The 17,379-nt window shown below is 51.6% G+C and overlaps 2 protein-coding genes across 2 annotated transcripts; one reads left to right on the top strand and one right to left on the bottom strand.

Annotated features, from left to right (window-relative positions):
• Positions 1 to 2,898: 2,898 nt before the first annotated feature.
• On the bottom strand, positions 2,899 to 13,233 carry CALCOCO2 (calcium binding and coiled-coil domain 2). The gene is given in 11 exon segments (XM_039564575.1): positions 2,899 to 5,779; positions 6,911 to 6,942; positions 7,291 to 7,426; positions 7,951 to 7,983; positions 8,119 to 8,211; positions 8,929 to 8,991; positions 8,993 to 9,055; positions 9,577 to 9,667; positions 9,759 to 10,024; positions 11,727 to 11,915; positions 13,060 to 13,233. Coding segments are annotated over 11 exon segments (1,302 nt in total). The 5' UTR covers positions 13,219 to 13,233; the 3' UTR covers positions 2,899 to 5,602.
• Positions 13,234 to 14,241: 1,008 nt separating this feature from the next.
• ATP5MC1 (ATP synthase membrane subunit c locus 1) lies at positions 14,242 to 17,257 on the top strand. The gene is made up of 5 exons (XM_039564715.1): positions 14,242 to 14,341; positions 14,958 to 15,006; positions 15,728 to 15,805; positions 15,900 to 16,075; positions 17,041 to 17,257. Exons 2-5 carry the CDS (start codon positions 14,968 to 14,970, stop codon positions 17,153 to 17,155), a joined length of 408 nt encoding a protein of 135 aa, XP_039420649.1. The 5' UTR covers positions 14,242 to 14,341; positions 14,958 to 14,967; the 3' UTR covers positions 17,156 to 17,257.
• Positions 17,258 to 17,379: the final 122 nt, after the last annotated feature.

Raw genomic sequence — 17,379 nt, forward strand, 5'->3', positions numbered from 1 at the left:
GCGGCTCCTCCCGGAGCAGCTGCTCCCTCCCGCTGGAGAATTCCCCACGGATTCCGGGCTCAAGCGCAGCGTGAGGAGCCCCGCCAGGTTTTCCAGGCTGGGAAAACCTCAGGAAAGGTTAAACTCCCTCCCGAGCCTGGAGTGAATCCATCCCTTCTGGCTCCATCCTTTTTTCCCCATCCCAGCTTTTCCCAAAAATTAAAGTTCAGCCTGGGAAAGGGGAAAAAAGGGATTTTGCCACAAATTCCCCACGCGTTTTTGGCCGAATTCCTTCGTGTCTGTGTAAAACAGGAGCGATTTTTAATCAGGAAAAGATTCCCGTGGGGAACAACTCCCGTGGGAGCTGTGAGGGTGCGATGGGAACGGGATTTAACGGGATCCATTCGGGATCTGTGGGGCCATTCCCAGGATTTCTTTCCCAGCGAGTGGGATGGGCTCGAGCGGGGCTGTGCCGGTCCTGCCGTAATTCCATAAAATCCTTTATCCCATGGGCGAGCGAGCTCCAGGCCCTTCCCAGGAATCTTTGGGGCCGCGATCCCAGCGGATTTTGGGGGATGAGGAAAGGGGGGAATTCGTAACAGCCCAGCTCCGGTGAAGAACACAAAGCTTGGATCGGGGCGAGGACTCAAAATTGCCCTGGATTGGCTGGGGAACTCCAAAAAATTCCTCTTGGGAAGCCCTCCCCGCCTTCCAGCAGCGCTCCAGGCGGGATGCAAACCCCACAAAACCCCTGCAGTGGCGGGGATTTATCCCGCAGCCCCAGCTGGAAGCGGTGACACATCCCGGGAGCATCCCTGGCTCTGCCATTCCCGCCTGGAATTGTCGCTCTCCAGCCCGGACGGCCCAGGCCGTTCCCACCCCGCAGCTGCTTCCGCAGCCGCCAACTGTTCCCAATCCCCCGGCCCCATTCCCAGATGTTTTTCCCGGCCCTATCCCACCAATCCCGGCCGCCCGGCACATGCGGGAAGCGCGGCGGCTCCAGAGGGGGAATTGTGATGGAAATGAGGGAGGGGATGAGCCGGGGCTGCCCGGATTTACGGCGCTCCCGGGGATCCCATTAAAACCCCGGGCGAGGCGTGATTTATGGGATATCCCGGGATCCCATTCTCCCCCGTAGTGCTGGGAATAAATGAGGAAGAGGATGGAAAGCATTCCTGGTGGGATGAGGGAGGGGGGGAGAGGCTTTTAGGGGGAGCAACTGCGGGGACTCCGGGATTGATCCCTTCCCAAACCAGTTCAAGGTTCGCTTCTTCCCGCGGGGTTTAATCTGGGACAAAGAGGAGGAGAAACGCTTGGATTTGGGGTCGGGATGAATTTGGGACCTTAAATCCCATCCAGGGACATTTCCCACCATGCCGGGCTGCTCCAACCTGGCCTGGGATGCTCCCAGGGATGGGAGCAGCCCCAGATTCCTTGGGAATTCCATCCCAGCGCCTCCCCTTTTGGGGTTTTGCATCCCCAAATCCCACCTCACCCCACCCTGTGGCAGTGGGAATCCGTTCCCTGTGTCCTGCCACTAAACACGACCAGGAGAGGACTCGGATGACCCCTCCAGCTCTGAATATTCCATTTCCCCCCCAAAAAACGACACAAATTCCCCAGGATTTGCCTCTCAAAACGTGAAATCCTCCCTTTGGAGCCATCCCTAAGGAATTCATCCTCATCCTCCCCAGGAATCGGGGTAGGAACGGGGTCAAACTCCTGGAAATCTCCCGGAAAATTTATTTCCAATAAACCCCAATGGAACGCTGGCCCCGCTCCAGAATGTAACTCCAGCTGATTATCAGCCGCTCCAGCTGCTCCTGGCTGGATCCATAAAAAAAAACAGGGAGAGAGGATTGGAAAAGCCTTTTCCCATTCCAAAAGCAGCGTCAGTAACGCCGGGAACCGCCGGCAAAACAAAAACCTCGCCCGGGAAATGGATGAAGGGATTTGGGTTTCGGGGCTGAATCAATCCCTGGAGCTCTGGGAGTTTGGGATCGGGGTCGTTCTCCCAGGGAAAAAAAATGTTCCTGGAAATGGTGGAAAAAAGCAGCGGAAAAAAAAAAATCTCATTTTCAGTGGGATTTGTTGTGGTCTGACCCCCTCTGCCGGTGAGGAGGCAGGAAAAAGGAGGGAAAAGCTCAGGGAATGGGAAAAGGATGGGAAAAGCTCAGGGAATGGGAAAAGGATGTGGAAAATCTTAGGGAAAAGTGGGAAAAGGATGGGGAAAATCTTAGGGAAAAGTGGGAAAAGGATGGGGAAAATCTTAGGGAATGGGAAAAGGATGGGGAAACCTCAGGGAATGGGAAAAGGATGTGGAAAATCTTAGGGAAAAGTGGGAAAAGGATGGGGAAAATCTTAGGGAAAGTGGGAAAAGGATGGGGAAAGCTCAGGGAAAGGTGGGAAAAGGATGGGGAAACTTCAGGGAAAAGGATGGGGAAACCTCAGGGAAAAGTGGGAAAAAGATGTGGAAAACCTCAGGGAAAGTGGGAAAAGGATGGGGAAAAACCTCAGGGAATGGGAAAAGGATGGGAAAGCTCAGGGAAAGTGGGAAAAGGATGGGGAAACTTCAGGGAAAGTGGGAAAAGGATGGAGAAATCTCAAGGGAATGGGAAAAGGATGTGGAAAACCTCAGGGAAAAGTGGGAAAAGGATGGGGAAACTTCAGGGAAAGGGGGAAAAGGATGGGGAAAATCTTAGGGAAAAGGATGGGAAAAGCTCAGGGAAAAGTGGGAAAAGGATGGGAAAATCTCAAGGGATGGGGGAAAAGAACGTGGAAAACTTTAGGGGGAAAAAAGCGTTTTCCTGAAAAACAGAGGGATCAACGAGGCTGGTTGGGATTAATTTGGGTGTTCAGGGGTGGAAATCGGGCTGGGGACGAGCCAGGGACGCACGGGAGGAACAAATCACCGTAAAACACGGACACAGAAAACGTTTAATTGCAAATATTCCATCATTCCAAGGAGGTTTCCAGCTCCTTTTCCTGGTCTAGGCGGAAAAAATCGCGGCTGTGCTGGATGATCCTAAAGGTTTTTGCCAACCCTAAAAACTTCCAGGGTTCCGTTGCTGTGGGACAAGGAATAACGGGATTTATCCCGAATAACAGGATTTATCCAGAATAACGGGATTTATCCCTCTTTATTCTCCGAGCTTTGGGATTTTTGGCTTCCTGATCCATTATCCCAAATTTTCCTCTGCCCTTCATCACCGATTCCCAAGGGAATGTCCCAGGGACACCCCTTTGAAGGCTAAAATTATTCAGAATTTAAATATTTTTGTAATAAACACACACACAAAAAAACCCCCAAATAGCTCCCAGAGGAGCCCAAGAACTCCAGGTTTTTTCCAGGATGAACAGACTCCAACATCATTTCCAGAGGTATTTTCCATGGATTTTTTTTCAGTTTTATTTTGAGGTTATTTTCTGTTCGGTCTCGTTGGATAAAGCTCCTCAGTATCACACCCCTCCAGGCAGAAGAACTCTGATAAAAACCTTATTTTTAACCCTAAATATTCCTTACATCTCCATACAAACTCCAGGATTTTTTATGGCTTCGGATCCTCAGCAGGAAAATCCAGGATGAATTTTCACCCAGCTGTGTTTGCATGGAAAAAAACAAACCCCACACCCCCCACCCCCCCCCAAAAAAAGAGCTTTTAAGCAGGAATTGAAAATCCTGAAGGAAAATAAAAATATTCATTGGATAAGCTGCTATCCCAAGGCACTTAAGGCTGAAAATTCCAGGGATTTGGGGTTGGGATCAGGCTCTTCTTGGGCAATCCATGAGGTTTAGGGGCATCAAAATGACCCAAATTCAGGATTTGATTTCAGCGAGGATCCCCAGGGGGTTTTTATCCTCAGCTCCTGCTTCCCTGTGGGCTCTGGGAATATCCCTGGGCAGGAATTCCAGGTTTTCCTCATCCTGGAATGCTGAGGGAATGATTTTCACCCTAAAACCAGCCCTAACCTTTGAGATCTCCAAGAGAAATCCCATCTCCTTGGGTTTTTTTTTTTACATACAAAAGTTTGCTTTGGCGATTTTGGAAGTGTCTGTAATTAATTCTGCATTCCAGGAGTGGAACAGGATCCCGGAAAATCCCGGAAAAGGCTCCTGCTCTTTGCTCAGCCCTCAGAGATGAAAGAGAAAAGCCGTGAAAATCGGGGGTTTTCAGGCTAAAAATGGAAATTCCTGCGCCACACCCCATCCCTTGGACCCCGATTAATTAGCAGAGGAAAACCCCCCAATTTTAGGAGTTTCAGCTCTTTTAATGAGGACTAAAAATCCCCAATTTTAGGATTTTTAAATCTTTTAACAAGGACTAAACCTCCCCAATTTTAGGAGTTTTAGCTCTTTCAACAAGGCCTAAAAATCCCCAATTTTAGGAGTTTTAGCTCTTTTAACAAGGCCTAAAAATCCCCAATTTTAGGAGTTTAGCTCTTTTAATGAGGACTAAAACCCCCCAGTTTTAGGAGTTTTAGCTCTTTTAACAAGGACTAAAAATCCCCAATTTTAGAAGTTTTAAATAGTTTAACAAGGCCTAAAAATCCCCCCAATTTTAAGAGTTTTAAATCTTTTAACAAGGACTAAAAATCCCCTATTTTAAGAGTTTTAAATATTTTAACAAGGCCTAAACCCCCCCAATTTTAGGAGTTTTAAATTGTTTAACAAGGCCTAAACATCCCCCCAATTTTAAGAGTTTTAAATCTTTTAACAAGGACTAACAATCCCCAGTTTTAGGATTTTAAAATCTTTTAACAAGGACTAAAACCCCCCAATTTTAGGAGTTTCAGCTCTTTTAATGAGAACTAAAAACCCCCAATTTCAGGATTTTAAAATCTTTTAACAAGGAGATAAAATCCCCAATTTTAGGAGTTTTAGCTCTTTCAACAAGGCCTAAACCCCCCCAATTTTAGGAGTTTTAGCTCTTTTAATGAGAACTAAAAATCCCCAATTTTAGGACTTTTAGCTCTTTCAACAAGGCCTAAAACCCCCCAGTTTTAGGAGTTTTAAATTGTTTAACAAGGACTAAAAATCCCCAATTTTAGGACTTCTGGCTCTTTAATGAGGACTAAAACCCCCCAATTTTAGGATTTTTAAATCTTTTAACAAGGCCTAAACCCCCCCAATTTTAGGAGTTTTAGCTCTTTTAATGAGAACTAAAAATCCCCAATTTTAGGACTTTTAGCTCTTTCAACAAGGCCTAAAACCCCCCAGTTTTAGGAGTTTTAAATTGTTTAACAAGGCCTAAAACCCTCCAATTTTAGGAGTTTTAAATTGTTTAACAAGGACTAAAAATCCCCAATTTTAGGACTTCTGGCTCTTTAATGAGGACTAAAACCCCCCAATTTTAGGATTTTTAAATCTTTTAACAAGGCCTAAACCCCCCCCCAGTTTTAAGAGTTTTAAATTGTTTAACAAGGCCTAAAACCCCCAAATTTTAGGACTTCTAGCTCTTTCAACAAGGACATAAAATTCCTTCAAGGCAAGGTTTGGGTTCAGGACGGGGATTTTTCTGTCGACCCTTTTTATTTTGGGGGGGTGGGGGGCAAAACCTCCGAATCAGCAGCAGGGGCTGGGTGATTTGGGGTGATTTTGGGGCAGAAAAGGAGGAATTGAGGGTTATTCCAGGCTGTGGCAGAAGATGTGGTCGCGGAACACCTGCGGGGAGGCCCCGTCGAAGCTCTCGCTGCAGATGGGGCACTCCAGGAGGTGGCTCTGGATGTGCTCCTCCAAGTCCCCCATGGGCAAATCCTCGGGAAAAACCTCCTCACATATGGGGCACTTCCTGAGGGAAGGCTGAAATCCCAAAAAACCAGAGCAGAGATGGAAAAGAAGGGGGGAAAAAGGGGGGGGGGAAAGGAAAGGAAAGGAAAGGAAAGGAAAGGAAAGGAAAGGAAAGGAAAGGAAAGGAAAGGAAAGGAAAGGAAAGGAAAGGAAAGGAAAGGAAAGGAAAGGAAAAGGAAAGGAAAGGAAAGGAAAGGAAAGGAAAGGAAAGGAAAGGAAAGGAAAGGAAAGGAAAGGAAAGGAAAGGAAAGGAAAGGAAAGGAAAGGAAAGGAAAGGAAAGGAAAGGAAAGGAAAGGAAAGGAAAGGAAAGGAAAGGAAAGGAAGAAAAAGGGAAAACAAAGGGAAAAAAAGGAAAAAAGGGAAAAAAGAAAAAAAGGGGAAAAAAGAATAAAAAAAGAGGAAAAAAGAGAAAAAAGGATAAAAAAAGGAAAAAAGAGGAAAAAAGAGGGAAAAAAAGGAAAAAAGAGGGAAAAAGAGGAAAAAAGAGGGGAAAAAAGAGGAAAAAAGAGAAAAAAGGAGGAAAAAAGAGGAAAAAAGAGGGAAAAGAGGGAAAAAAGAAAAAAAAAGAAAAAAGGGAAAAAAGGAAGAAAAGGAAAAAAGGAAGACAAGGGGAAAAAGAATAAAAAAAGGATTAAAAAGGGAGCAAAAGGAAAAAAAAGGAAAAAAAAGGGGGAAAAGGGGGAAAAAAGGAAAAACAAAGAAAAAAGGGAAAAAAGGGAAAAAAAGAGGAAAAAAGGAAAAAAAAGAGGGAAAAGAAGGGGAAAAAAGGGAAAAAAGAAAAAAAAAGGAAAAAAGAGGAAAAAATAGGAAAAAAGAGGAAATAAGCCAAAAAAAGGCAAAAAAGAAAAAAGAAGAAAAATGCAAAAAGGAGGAAAATTAAAGAAAGGCAAAAAATCAGAAAAAAAGAACGAAACCCCACAAAAATGACCAAAAAAAGCAAAAAGCAAAGAGCAGAAAAGCAAAAAAAAGGAGCAGAAAAGCAAAATAAAGAGCAAAAAAAGCAAAATAAAGAGTAAAAAAGCAAAATAGAGTAAAAAAGCAAAATAGAGTAAAAAAGCAACCCCAAACTCCCCCATTCCTGCCCCCAAAGCCCCAATTCCTGTCCCCAGACCCCAATTCCTGCCTGGAATTCCTTTACTCACCTCAGCTCCCGCTCCCAGTTTTCCTCCTGCAGCTGGAGGAAGGAAAAAAAAATTCCATTTTAGCCCCAGCAAAATGCAGAATAAAATCATTGGTGATTTTTGGAACACGGGAATGTGGCCCTGGAGCTGAAGCTCGGCATTTAGGACTCTGGAAATGGGATAAAATCCACAAACGAGCTGATCCCAGCTGGATAAATCGGCGAAAATTTGTCTCTTTTGGCAGAAAATCCTCCCTTGATCCCCGTTTTTAACACCTGGCAGCGTTTTGGAGCTGCCGAAGCCTCCTCACGCTCACGGAGGTGCTGTAAAAATGGGATTTTTTTCCCCCAATTTGCTGCCCCGGATTTGTGATTTCGGGACAGAATTCCAAGGAATCTCACCAGAGTAGGGATTGCCAAAGAGGAGCTCTCCTTCTGCAGGAGCTGGGCTTGGAGCTGCCGAGGGAGCAGAGCCGGGAGAAATCCTCTGGAGCCGGGAGAGCTCCCTCCGGAGCACCTCGTTCTCATCCCGGAGATCCTGCAGGGCCCAGGGGATTCCCAGGGGAATATCCCAGGGGAAAGAGAAAAAAATCACATTTGGATGGAACTTTGAGCCCCTTCATGGGAATCTGAACTGCTCTGGATTTGCAGGGAGCTCGGCCCTGCTCCGGCTGGAAAAATCAGGGAGGGAGGAGGGATGGGATGAGGGGGAATGGGTTCAGACTGCTCGAGGGTGGGATCAGGTGGGATTTTGGGGTGGAATTCCAAACTGTGAGGGTGCGGAGGGGCTGGGATGAAATTCCCACAGAAGCTGGGATCCCTGGAAGTGTCCCAGGCCAGGCTGGAGATCGTGGGAGGTGTCCCTGGGTGGGATTTAAGGTCCTTCCAACCCCAATATTCCATAATTCCTTATCCCTGGGAGGTGCCTGCAGCTCCCTGGCCCTGCTGCTGCCCATCCAGGCACAATTTGGGAGCTTTTTGGACAAAGGATTCATGGAATTGCCCCCAGGCCGAGGGCTCGGAGCCCTGCTGCCCTCAGGGAGAGCCAGGCCCAGTTCCCACCTGGTTTTCCTTCTTCGCTCCAGCTTTTTCCTCCTGCAGGGCCTCGATCCGACCCTGCTGCTCCCTCAGCTGCTCCAGCACATCCTGGGTCTGTTTCTGTGGGAAGAAAGGTTTGGGAAGGAAATCCTGGGAAACGGGAAATCATGGAAAAGGCCTCGGCCTTTCCTCCTGCAGGGCCTGGATCCGACCCTGCTGCTCCCTCAGCTGCTCCAGCACATCCCGGGGCTGGTTCTGTGGGAAGAAAGGTCTGGGAAATAAATCCTGGGAAAAAGGAAGTCATGGAAAAGGGAAATCCTGGGAAAAGGGAAATCCTGGGAAACGGGAAATCATGGAAAAGGCCTCGGCCTTTCCTCCTGCAGGGCCTGGATGCGACCCTGCTGCTCCCTCAGCTGCTCCAGCACATCCCGGGGCTGGTTCTGCGGGAAGAAAGGTCCGGGAAATCCTGGGAAAAGGGAAATCCTGGGAAAAGGGAGAATAAAAGGATAACCCCATGCTCGCTGCCTTTATTCCCCATAAATAAAAGGGAAAAGGGAAAAGGAAAAGGGAAGAGGGAAGAGGGAAGAGGGAAAAGGGAAAAGGGAAGAGGGAAGAAGGAAGAGGGAAGAGGGAAAAGGGAAAAGGGAAGGGCAGTAGCCTGGACAGATTTTGGGTAATTTATTTTCCCCTAAACCCAATTCCTGAAACAATTTTGCTCAGAGGCAACAATTCTGCACCAAAGGCACTGCCCAGGATCCCTGAATTCCCTGGGGTTCCCTTCATCCCCGAGCTGACCCCACAGGGATCAGGACAGAAGCTGAATTTACGGAGAGGTTCCTTCCCAAAGCGAGCCCCGGGCGAGGCGTTTGCATCTAAACTCAGAGTGCCTGTGCCCAGAGCCACCACGGAGATCTCTCTTTTCCTAAAATTCCTGAGATTTTCCAAGGATTGAGCCGGATCTGGAGCTGTTCCCGGCCTCAGCCCCTGCAGGGAAGGCTTTACCTGGTGCTGAGCCGAGGTTTGGAGCAGCTCCTGATTCTCTCCCTTTAAACTCTGCAGCTGCTTTCGTCTTGTCCTGCTCCGCTCGAGAGAGATTTTCCACTTCTTTCTCATAATCCGACACTTTGGACTGGGGAAAAAGGAGATTATTCCATCATCTGAAGAGATTCCTGAATTTTATGAGGAGATTTTAAGGCTGGGAGCTCAGAGAACAAAGGGAAAAACCAGAGGATCCACAGCCGGATGGGTTTTCCCATTGTTCTGTGTCTCCAGAATCCCAAACCAAACCATTTTCCGTCTCCTTTCTCCCCTCCCAGCTCCCAGTTTGGTTTCATCCCAGAGCTGGAGATAATTTTAGGATGTTTTTCCAAACAGAAGTGGGGTTTTTTTGCCTGGATCCTTGGCAGGATCTTGGTTTGGGTCACTTCAGGGGAGTTTTTTAGGGAATAAAATCCTCCGAGTTTCTCTTGGAAATTCAGATTTCTGGAGCTTCAACCCCATCAAAAGTCGGCATTTTCCTAAAGAACTCAAAAAATCCAAACCAAACCCCTCATTCCGTTGCTGGAGACCCCTCAGGAGGGGGAGGGGTCTCCAGGAAGGGACTGGAATTCCATTGGAATTCCCAGGAAAGCAGGGAATCCCGCTTGCTACCTGCAGCTGATCCAGGTGCTCCAGGGCTGCCCTCAGCCTCCCTTCCAGGCGCTCCTTGTCGGAATTCACTCCCTGGATCTGCTCCTTGAGCCTGCCCAGGACAGACCAGAACACACCCAGGGGTTTTAGGGATGGGAATTCCAGCCCTGGGGGCGAATTCCCGTGGAATTCCCGGCGCTCACCGCTGCAGCTCCGCCTCCCTGCAGCCCCCCTGCTCCTTCAGGGCCCGGTTTTCGGATTTCAGGGAATTCAGCTCCAGCTCCAGCCTCTCCGTGCTGCTCCTCAGGGATTCCAAAGCCTCCTGCAGCTCCTGGGAACCAGAAGGGGCCCCAAACAACAAATCCTGCTCTGCTCCGGGGCTGCAAAACCCCCCAAAAATCCCCCCCCAAAATCCCTCCTTTCCACCCTGTTTCAATCCTGTGGAACCCTGGGAAAACCTCAAGGAGGAAAATCAGAATTCCAGTGGGATTTTTGGCCCAAGGATTCACAAATCGGGGATTTTGGAACCTTTCCTGCACCTGCAGCTGCCTCTTTCCAGCGCTTACTGCTGATCACGGTGGAGGTGTGGGATGGGTTGGGAAAGGATTAAAGAGGTAAAATGGGGAGAAACCTCTGGAATTCCCTGCGGGAAGCACCCAGGGAAGTCAGACCTGCCTCAGTCCCTCTTCACCTTTCAGCTTCTGCCTTAAAATATTCATTTTGGGGTTGCCTGCGTTTCAGAAACATGAATTTTTGGGGTTATCTGTGTCTTAATCCATGAGTTTTGGGGTTACCTGCGTTAAAAATGTGAATTTTTGAGCTACCTGTAACTAAAACCAGGAATTTTGGGGTTACCTGTGTTTAAAACATGAATTTTTTGATTCCCTGTGTCTAAAAACCATGGATTTTTGGGTTACCTTCACCTTTCAGCCTCAAAGCTTCTGCCTTAAAATATTCTGAATTTTGGGGCTATCTGTGTCTTAAAGTATCAATTTTGGGGTTACCTGTGTTTTTAAAACATCAATTTTGGGGTTACCTGTGTCTTAAAAATGTGAATTTTTGAGTTACCTGTGTTTTAAACCAGGAATTTGGGGGTTACCTGTGTCTTAAAATAGAAATTTTGGGGTTACCTGTGTTTTTAAAACGTGAATTTTGGGGTTACCTCTGTTTAAAAATGTGAATTTTTGAGTTACCTGTATTTTAAACCAGGAATGTTGGGGTTACCTGTGTCTTAAAATATCAATTTTGGGTTACCTTGTTTTTAAAACATGAATTTTGGGTTACCTGTGTCTTAAAACAGAAATTTTTGGGTTACCTGTGTTTAAAAATGTGAATTTTGGGTTACCTGTGCTTAAAAATGTGAATTTTGAGTTACCTGTGTTTTAAACCAGGAATTTTGGGTTACCTGTGTTTAAAAACATGAATTTTGGGGTTACCTGTGTTTTAAACCAGGAATTTGGGGTTACCTGTGTCTTAAAATAGAAATTTTGGGGTTACCTGTCTTTTTAAAATGTGAATTTTGGGGTTACCTCTGTTTAAAAATGTGAATTTTTGAGTTACCTGTATTTCAAACCAGGAATGTTGGGGTTACCTGTGTCTTAAAATATCAATTTTGGGGTTACCTGTGTTTTTAAAACATGAATTTTGGGGTTCCCTGTGTCTTAAAATAGAAATTTTGGGGTTACCTGTGTTTAAAAATGTGAATTTTGGGGTTACCTGTGCTTAAAAATGTGAATTTTTGAGTTACCTGTGTTTTAAATCAGGAATTTTGGGGTTACCTCTGTTTAAAAATGTGAATTTTGGGGTTACCTGTGTTTTAAACCAGGAATTTGGGGGTTACCTGTGTCTTAAAATAGAAATTTTGGGGTTACCTGTGTTTTTAAAACGTGAATTTTGGGGTTACCTCTGTTTAAAAATGTGAATTTTGGGGTTACCTGTGTTTTTAAAACGTGAATTTTGGGGTTCCCTGTGTCTTAAACCAGGAATTTCAGGAGATCAGACCTAGCTCAGCCCCTCTTCACCTTCCTACCCTAACAAATCCCCGCTGGGCTCCACAGCAAAGCCGTTCCATCGTTACCCACTGAAGGAACAACCCAACCACCGCCTCTCCCCGCCCTTCCAAAGTCCCAGCCCTGCGTTCCTGGCCCGGTTTTTTCCCGGGATTTTCCTACCTGGAAGATCCCCACCCAGTCCTTCCCGCGGGGGACGATGCCGGGGCTGAGGCTGTAGTGACAGGTCACGTCCGTCCCGGGCACGTAGAACTTCTCCACGTTGGTGAAAAGCACCTGGGAGAAGTGGCAGCGCTCCAGGAGCACGCAGGAGCTGGGAGGCTCCTCGGGGGAATCCTCCATGCTGGAATTCTGCAGGGAGGAAGGGACAGGGATGAAGCGCTGCTGGGTCCGTGGGACCCAATCCAAAGCCCCTCTGGACAGGCGGAGGTTTCAGGGGCTGCCCTGCTGTCCCCCCGCCACTCTGGGGACACTCTGGCAGGTCCTCTGAGGGGTCCGCTTGGATTTTCCGCTCTCAAATCCATGGGATTATAGCACGGAATGGCCTGAGCTGGGAGGGATCCACAGGGATCATCCAGCGCAGCTCCTGATGCTGCAGGACACCCCAAAATCCCACCCTGTGCATCCCTGGGAGCGTTGGTCAAACCCTCCTGGAGCTCTGGCAGCCTCGGGAATGAGACCATTCCCTGGGGAGCTGGTCCAGTGCTTATTCCACCCTCTGGATGAAGAACTTTCCCCTAAAATCCAACCTAAATCCACCCTGACGCGGCTCCAGCCGCTCCCTCAGGCCCCAGGTCAGCTCCAACCCAGAAGTTTTCCATGGAAATGAACTCCCCGGGACCCTTTCTTGGCGTCACGCAGGAAGTGCCCGCATTCTGCGCCCGAAAATCGGGCAGGAGCGTGGATTGGGACTGGCCAGGATGGGCTTGGAAAGGAAAAGGTACCCAGAGCTGGGAAATGCTCGTGATCCTGAGGGAAATGAACCCAGCCCCGCCTTGGGCCGCGCCGCTCCCAGCCCCGGTCACGGGACGATCCCGGTGTTCACCGGCGCTCACAGTCCAGCCCCTCCCTGACGATTCGTGGGCTTTTTCCTTCTTTTTCCCCGTTTTCCTCATTATCCCGGCGCGTCCCGGGGATGCAGGAAAACGCCGGGATTCCTCCTTCCCAAGCGAGACCACCTTCCAGCCGCGGCGGACAGCAGGACACGGGGGTGTCCCGGTGCGTCCCCGCTGATCCCGGGATCCCGATGGAGCCTGGGGACAGCAGGACACGGGGTGTCCCGGTGTGTCCCCGCTGATCCCGGGATCCCGGAGGAGCCTGGGCAGCGATGCCGGGACGCTCCCCGCCCCCGGCCCGGGCACAGCGGGAACCGAAAGTGAAAGTGTCGCTGTCCCCTCCGGCGGGGCAGCCCCGGGCACCCCCCGGGCACCCCCCGGGACAGCGGGCCCCGGGATGGGGACACCGGAGCCCGACCCCCTCCTGCCCCCGCACTCACCGAGGGCCGGCCCGGAGGCTCCGGGGCTGCGGGAGCGACGGAAGACCGGGAATAGGCGGAGCCCCCCCCAGCCCCCGCCCGGGATGCCCGGCCCGGCCCCACCCCTGGGCGGGCCCGGCGCTGCTGGGACTCGTAGTTCGGGGAGAGGCACCGGGACATCCCCGGGACCGGGACACGGACCGGGACATCCCCAGACTGGGCACTTCCATCACCTGTCATGGAATCATGGAATGGTTTGGGTGGGAAGGGAACTTAAATCCCATCCCATTCCCGCCCCTGCCATGGGCAGGGACACCTCCCACTGTCCCAGGCTGCTCCAAGCCCCAGTGTCCAGCCTGGCCTTGGCCACTGCCAGGGACGGGACAGCCACAGCTGCTCTGGGAATTCCATCCCAGGCCTCCCCCACCTTCCCAACACCCAATCTAAACTTCCCCTCTTTCAATTTGTACGCATTACTCTGTGTCTTGTCCCTAAATCTCCTGCTGAAGGGTCCCTGTCCTATTCCCTGGAGCCCCTTCGGTGCTGTGAGGTCTCCGCACCTCCTTTCCTGGTCCCGCAGAGCCTTCCCTGGTGCCACCTCCCTGCTCCACCGGCGCCATCCCAGAGCACGAGGCACCGGATCGTGTCCAGGCGGTGCTGGAGTATCCAGGGAGGGACACTCCACGCCCCCTCTGGTCTCTGTTCAGGGCTCGGGCGCTGCCCCAAGGAAGTTTTTCCTCCTGTCCAGGTGGAACTTCCCGGGCATCAGTTCCCGCCCGCTCCTCTGGTGCCACTGCTGGGCCACATGGAGCAGAGCCTGCTCCAGCCTCTTCACACGCACCCTTTCGCTATTTCAGCCTCCTCTTCTGGAGGCTGGGCAGTCCCGCTTCCCTCAGCCAGGGCGCGGCTCCAGCCCCGTCTCCCGTTGGATTTTCCATCATCCCAAACCCTTCCCCAGCCCCACCCTGGATCCCGCCCCGCCCGCGGGATTGACAGCTGCCTCACCCAATCAGCGACCGCCGGGCGCCCACAACCCACCAATCACCACCCGCTTTCCCACCCCGCCCTCCCACCGTCTTCCCGCCGTCCCCGGATGCCGGGGGGCCGGGCATTCGCCGGGGCTCGGCCAATGAGACGCGCGGAGGCGGGCGCGCGGAAGCGGCGGCAGCCAATGGGGACGGCGGGAGCGGGCGCGCGCGCGCGGCGGCAGCCAATGGGCGCGGAGGACGCCGGGGGGGACACGGCCAAGGTGACGCTCCCCACAGAGCCGCCGCCGCCGCCGCCCCGAGCGGACCCCGCGCAGGTGCGACCCGCGCCCGGCCCGGCCCCGCGGCCGCCGCCCCCCGCCGCAGCCTCCCGGGCTCCCGGGGAGAGCCGCGGGCCCGGCCGCTGCTCGCTGGGGTCGTGCCCTTCGCTGCCAGGCGGGCGGTGGGGCCTGCGCTGCCCTCGGCGCTTTGTGAGAGCGCCGGTGTGGCGGGAGGAGCAGTGCTGGGGCTGCCCGGGGAAGGCACCGAGCGGGGATTAACGGGAGAGGGAGGGCGCGGAGCCGTGCGGGGCAGGGCTGAGGGGACGGCGGGGAACACGGAGGGGACGGGGGGCAAAGCCTTGGGGTCAACCGGGGACACGGTGGGGGCAAAACCGGGGGGACACGGTGGGGTCAGAGCCTCGGGGACAGCCGGGGACGCGGTGGGGTCAGTGGGACAAAGCCGTGGGGACGCAGAGCCGTGGTGGGGTCAAAGCCTTGGGTACAGAGAGGGGACACAGAGCCGCGGTGAGGACACAGCCCTGGGGACCGTGGTGGGGACAGCAGATGGACCTGTGAGGTCAGATGTGGGTCTGACCCCAGGGGGGGCTGACTGGGGACAATAACGCCAGGAATCCCAATGGCTTTTGTTTATTTTGCTCTTTCTTTGTTTTAGATCCAGCAAAATGCAGGCTCCCGTGGCGCTTCTCGGCTCCCCAGTGCTGGTAGGTGGCCGTCCCTCGGGGGGGAGGGATGATTCCCGGTGGGAATATGGGATTTCTCAGCGGTGCCTGGTGCCAAACACCTTCCTGGGCACCCCCAGCTGAGCTGGGATCCTGGGGGTTCGTTTAGCCTGGATTTAAGGAAGAAGGGAAACAAGGTGACCTCTGGTGACACCATGTGAGTGGATGGGAGTGAGCTGCAGGCCCAAGGGCTGCTCCCAGCAGAAACTCACTGATTTCCACAGAGTTACTCAGGAATCCCTTCCTTTCGAGGAGGAAAATGTATGGAAATGTGGTAATAATTGAATTCCTGGGGCTGGAACTGCTCATGGACTTGATCCAAGTGGCTGAAATAGAAATACCCCCTGTTGATACGCCTTTATTTCTCAGTCTTGTGTCACAGCTGAGATGTTTTCAGGGGATTTTAATGCTCCATAAAACAGCTGTGTTTTCCTGAGGGCTACTGCAGGTACATGCAGGTGTAGGAACGCTGATCTCTGCTCCCTGCAAGGACCCAGGGAGTGCCTGGAGGGATTTAGGTTGGATTTTAGGGAAAAGTGCTTCATCCAGAGGGTGGTGGGGTACTGGAACAGCTCCCGGGCAACGATCACAGCCCCACAGAGCTGCGGGAATGTTCAGCCAGGGTGGGATTGGGGACGATCCTTGCGCATCCCTGGACATTCCCTGCTCCTACAACCCCCTGACCTGTCCGTGTTTCCTGCAGTTCCGATGCTGCTCCAGGGCTCTGGCCAGGCCAGTGTCCGTGTCTGTTTTCGGCAGACCTGAGCCTCAGACCGCACAGGTGAGTCTCGGGAGCGGGATTCCGTTCGATTCTCGGGATCGCCGCCGCCCCTTCCCGTGCGGGTCCCTGAGGTGTCCCCGCCCTGTCCCCGCAGGCAGCGGCCGTGCCCTCCCCGCAGCTGCTGCGCCGGCACTTCCAGAGCAGCGCCGTGTCCCGGGACATCGACACGGCCGCCAAGTTCATCGGGGCCGGAGCCGCCACCGTGGGCGTGGCGGGGTCGGGAGCGGGGATCGGCACCGTCTTCGGCAGCCTCATCATCGGCTACGCCAGGTCAGGGGGGGATCCCGCCCGGGGTGGAGTTTTTCCCTGGGATTTGTGGCCAGCTCTGCCTGTGGAGGGTGGTTTTAAGTGGAGCAGCCCTTGGGGTATAAAAGGGGACCCTAAAAATGGTCCGTTCTTCTATGCAACGAATGCGTTCTGTTAAAATGGTCCCTTGTTCTATTAAGATGATCCGTTCTATTAAAACATTCCGTTATTCTCTTAAAAGAATCCATCCTCTTTAAATGACCCGCTGTTCTCTTAAAAATAATCCACTCCCTTAAAATAATAATTGTATTTAAAAGAATCCCTGATTCTCTTAACATAATCCATTCTGTTAAAATCTAGTATTCTATTAAAATAATTGTTTCATTAGGAGAATCCATTTTTCTCTTAAAATAATCCATTACTCTGTTAAAATAATCCACTAATCTACTAAAACAATCCATTATTCTCTTACATGAATCCATTATGCTGTTAAAAGTTCCTCGATTCTTTGAATCCACCTCCTGATTCATTCCAAGCTTCCCTCCGGAGCTCTGCTGCCTCTGCAAGGAGCAGAGCATCTTGGAATTGCAGCTCGGTCCCACCAGCTGCCAGATAAACTCAGGCCTTAACATCCCTAAAAACAGGGGAAAACCCTGGATATCCCATTCCAGCTGCTCCCTGCACACCCGCTGATCTGTGCTCCCAGCCCCGGGAATCCCGCCTGGTTTGGGGCATCCCCTGCTTTGATTCCCTGTGTTCTCTGTCCCACAGGACACTGATGTGTGCTCCCAATCCCTTCCCTGTGCTCCCAGCCCTGGGAATCCTGCCTGGTTTCGGGCATCCCTGGTTTGATTCCCTGTGTTCTCTGTCCCACAGGACACTGATGTGTGCTCCCAATCCCTTCCCTGTGCTCCCAGCCCCAGGAATCCCGCCTGGTTTGGGGCATCCCCTGCTTTGATTCCCTGTGTTCTCTGTTTTTCTGGATTCAGGAATCCATCCCTGAAGCAGCAGCTCTTCTCCTACGCCATCCTGGGCTTCGCCCTGTCCGAGGCCATGGGGCTCTTCTGTTTGATGGTGGCATTCCTGATCCTCTTTGCCATGTGACAGCTGCGGCCTCCCGGAGCTCCCCGCCGCGCCCTCGGGGCGTCCTCCAGCACAGCCCTCCAGCCTGACCATTAAACAAAGGGTTTCTCTAAAGAAATCGCAGCTTTGGGGGGTTTTTTTCTGCCTTTCTTTTTCGCCTTCTTGGTCCTGGGTTGGTGGAAGGGTGGGAAATGCCAGCTGTGGGATGGGGAGTGGGAATGGGGAGGGAAACTTAACTCAAAGCT

This window comes from Corvus cornix, chromosome 23 (assembly GCF_000738735.6).
Source record: "Corvus cornix cornix isolate S_Up_H32 chromosome 23, ASM73873v5, whole genome shotgun sequence".
Classification (NCBI taxonomy): Eukaryota; Metazoa; Chordata; class Aves; order Passeriformes; family Corvidae; genus Corvus; species Corvus cornix.

Coding starts and splice junctions, on each gene's coding strand:
- ATP5MC1 (XM_039564715.1), top strand. CDS start 14,968: ATGCAGGCTCCCGTGGCGCTTCTCGGCTCCCCAGTGCTG. Junction 15,007..15,727: donor TTCTCGGCTCCCCAGTGCTG/GTAGGTGGCCGT, acceptor TGTTTCCTGCAG/TTCCGATGCTGCTCCAGGGC. Junction 15,806..15,899: donor CTGAGCCTCAGACCGCACAG/GTGAGTCTCGGG, acceptor CTGTCCCCGCAG/GCAGCGGCCGTGCCCTCCCC.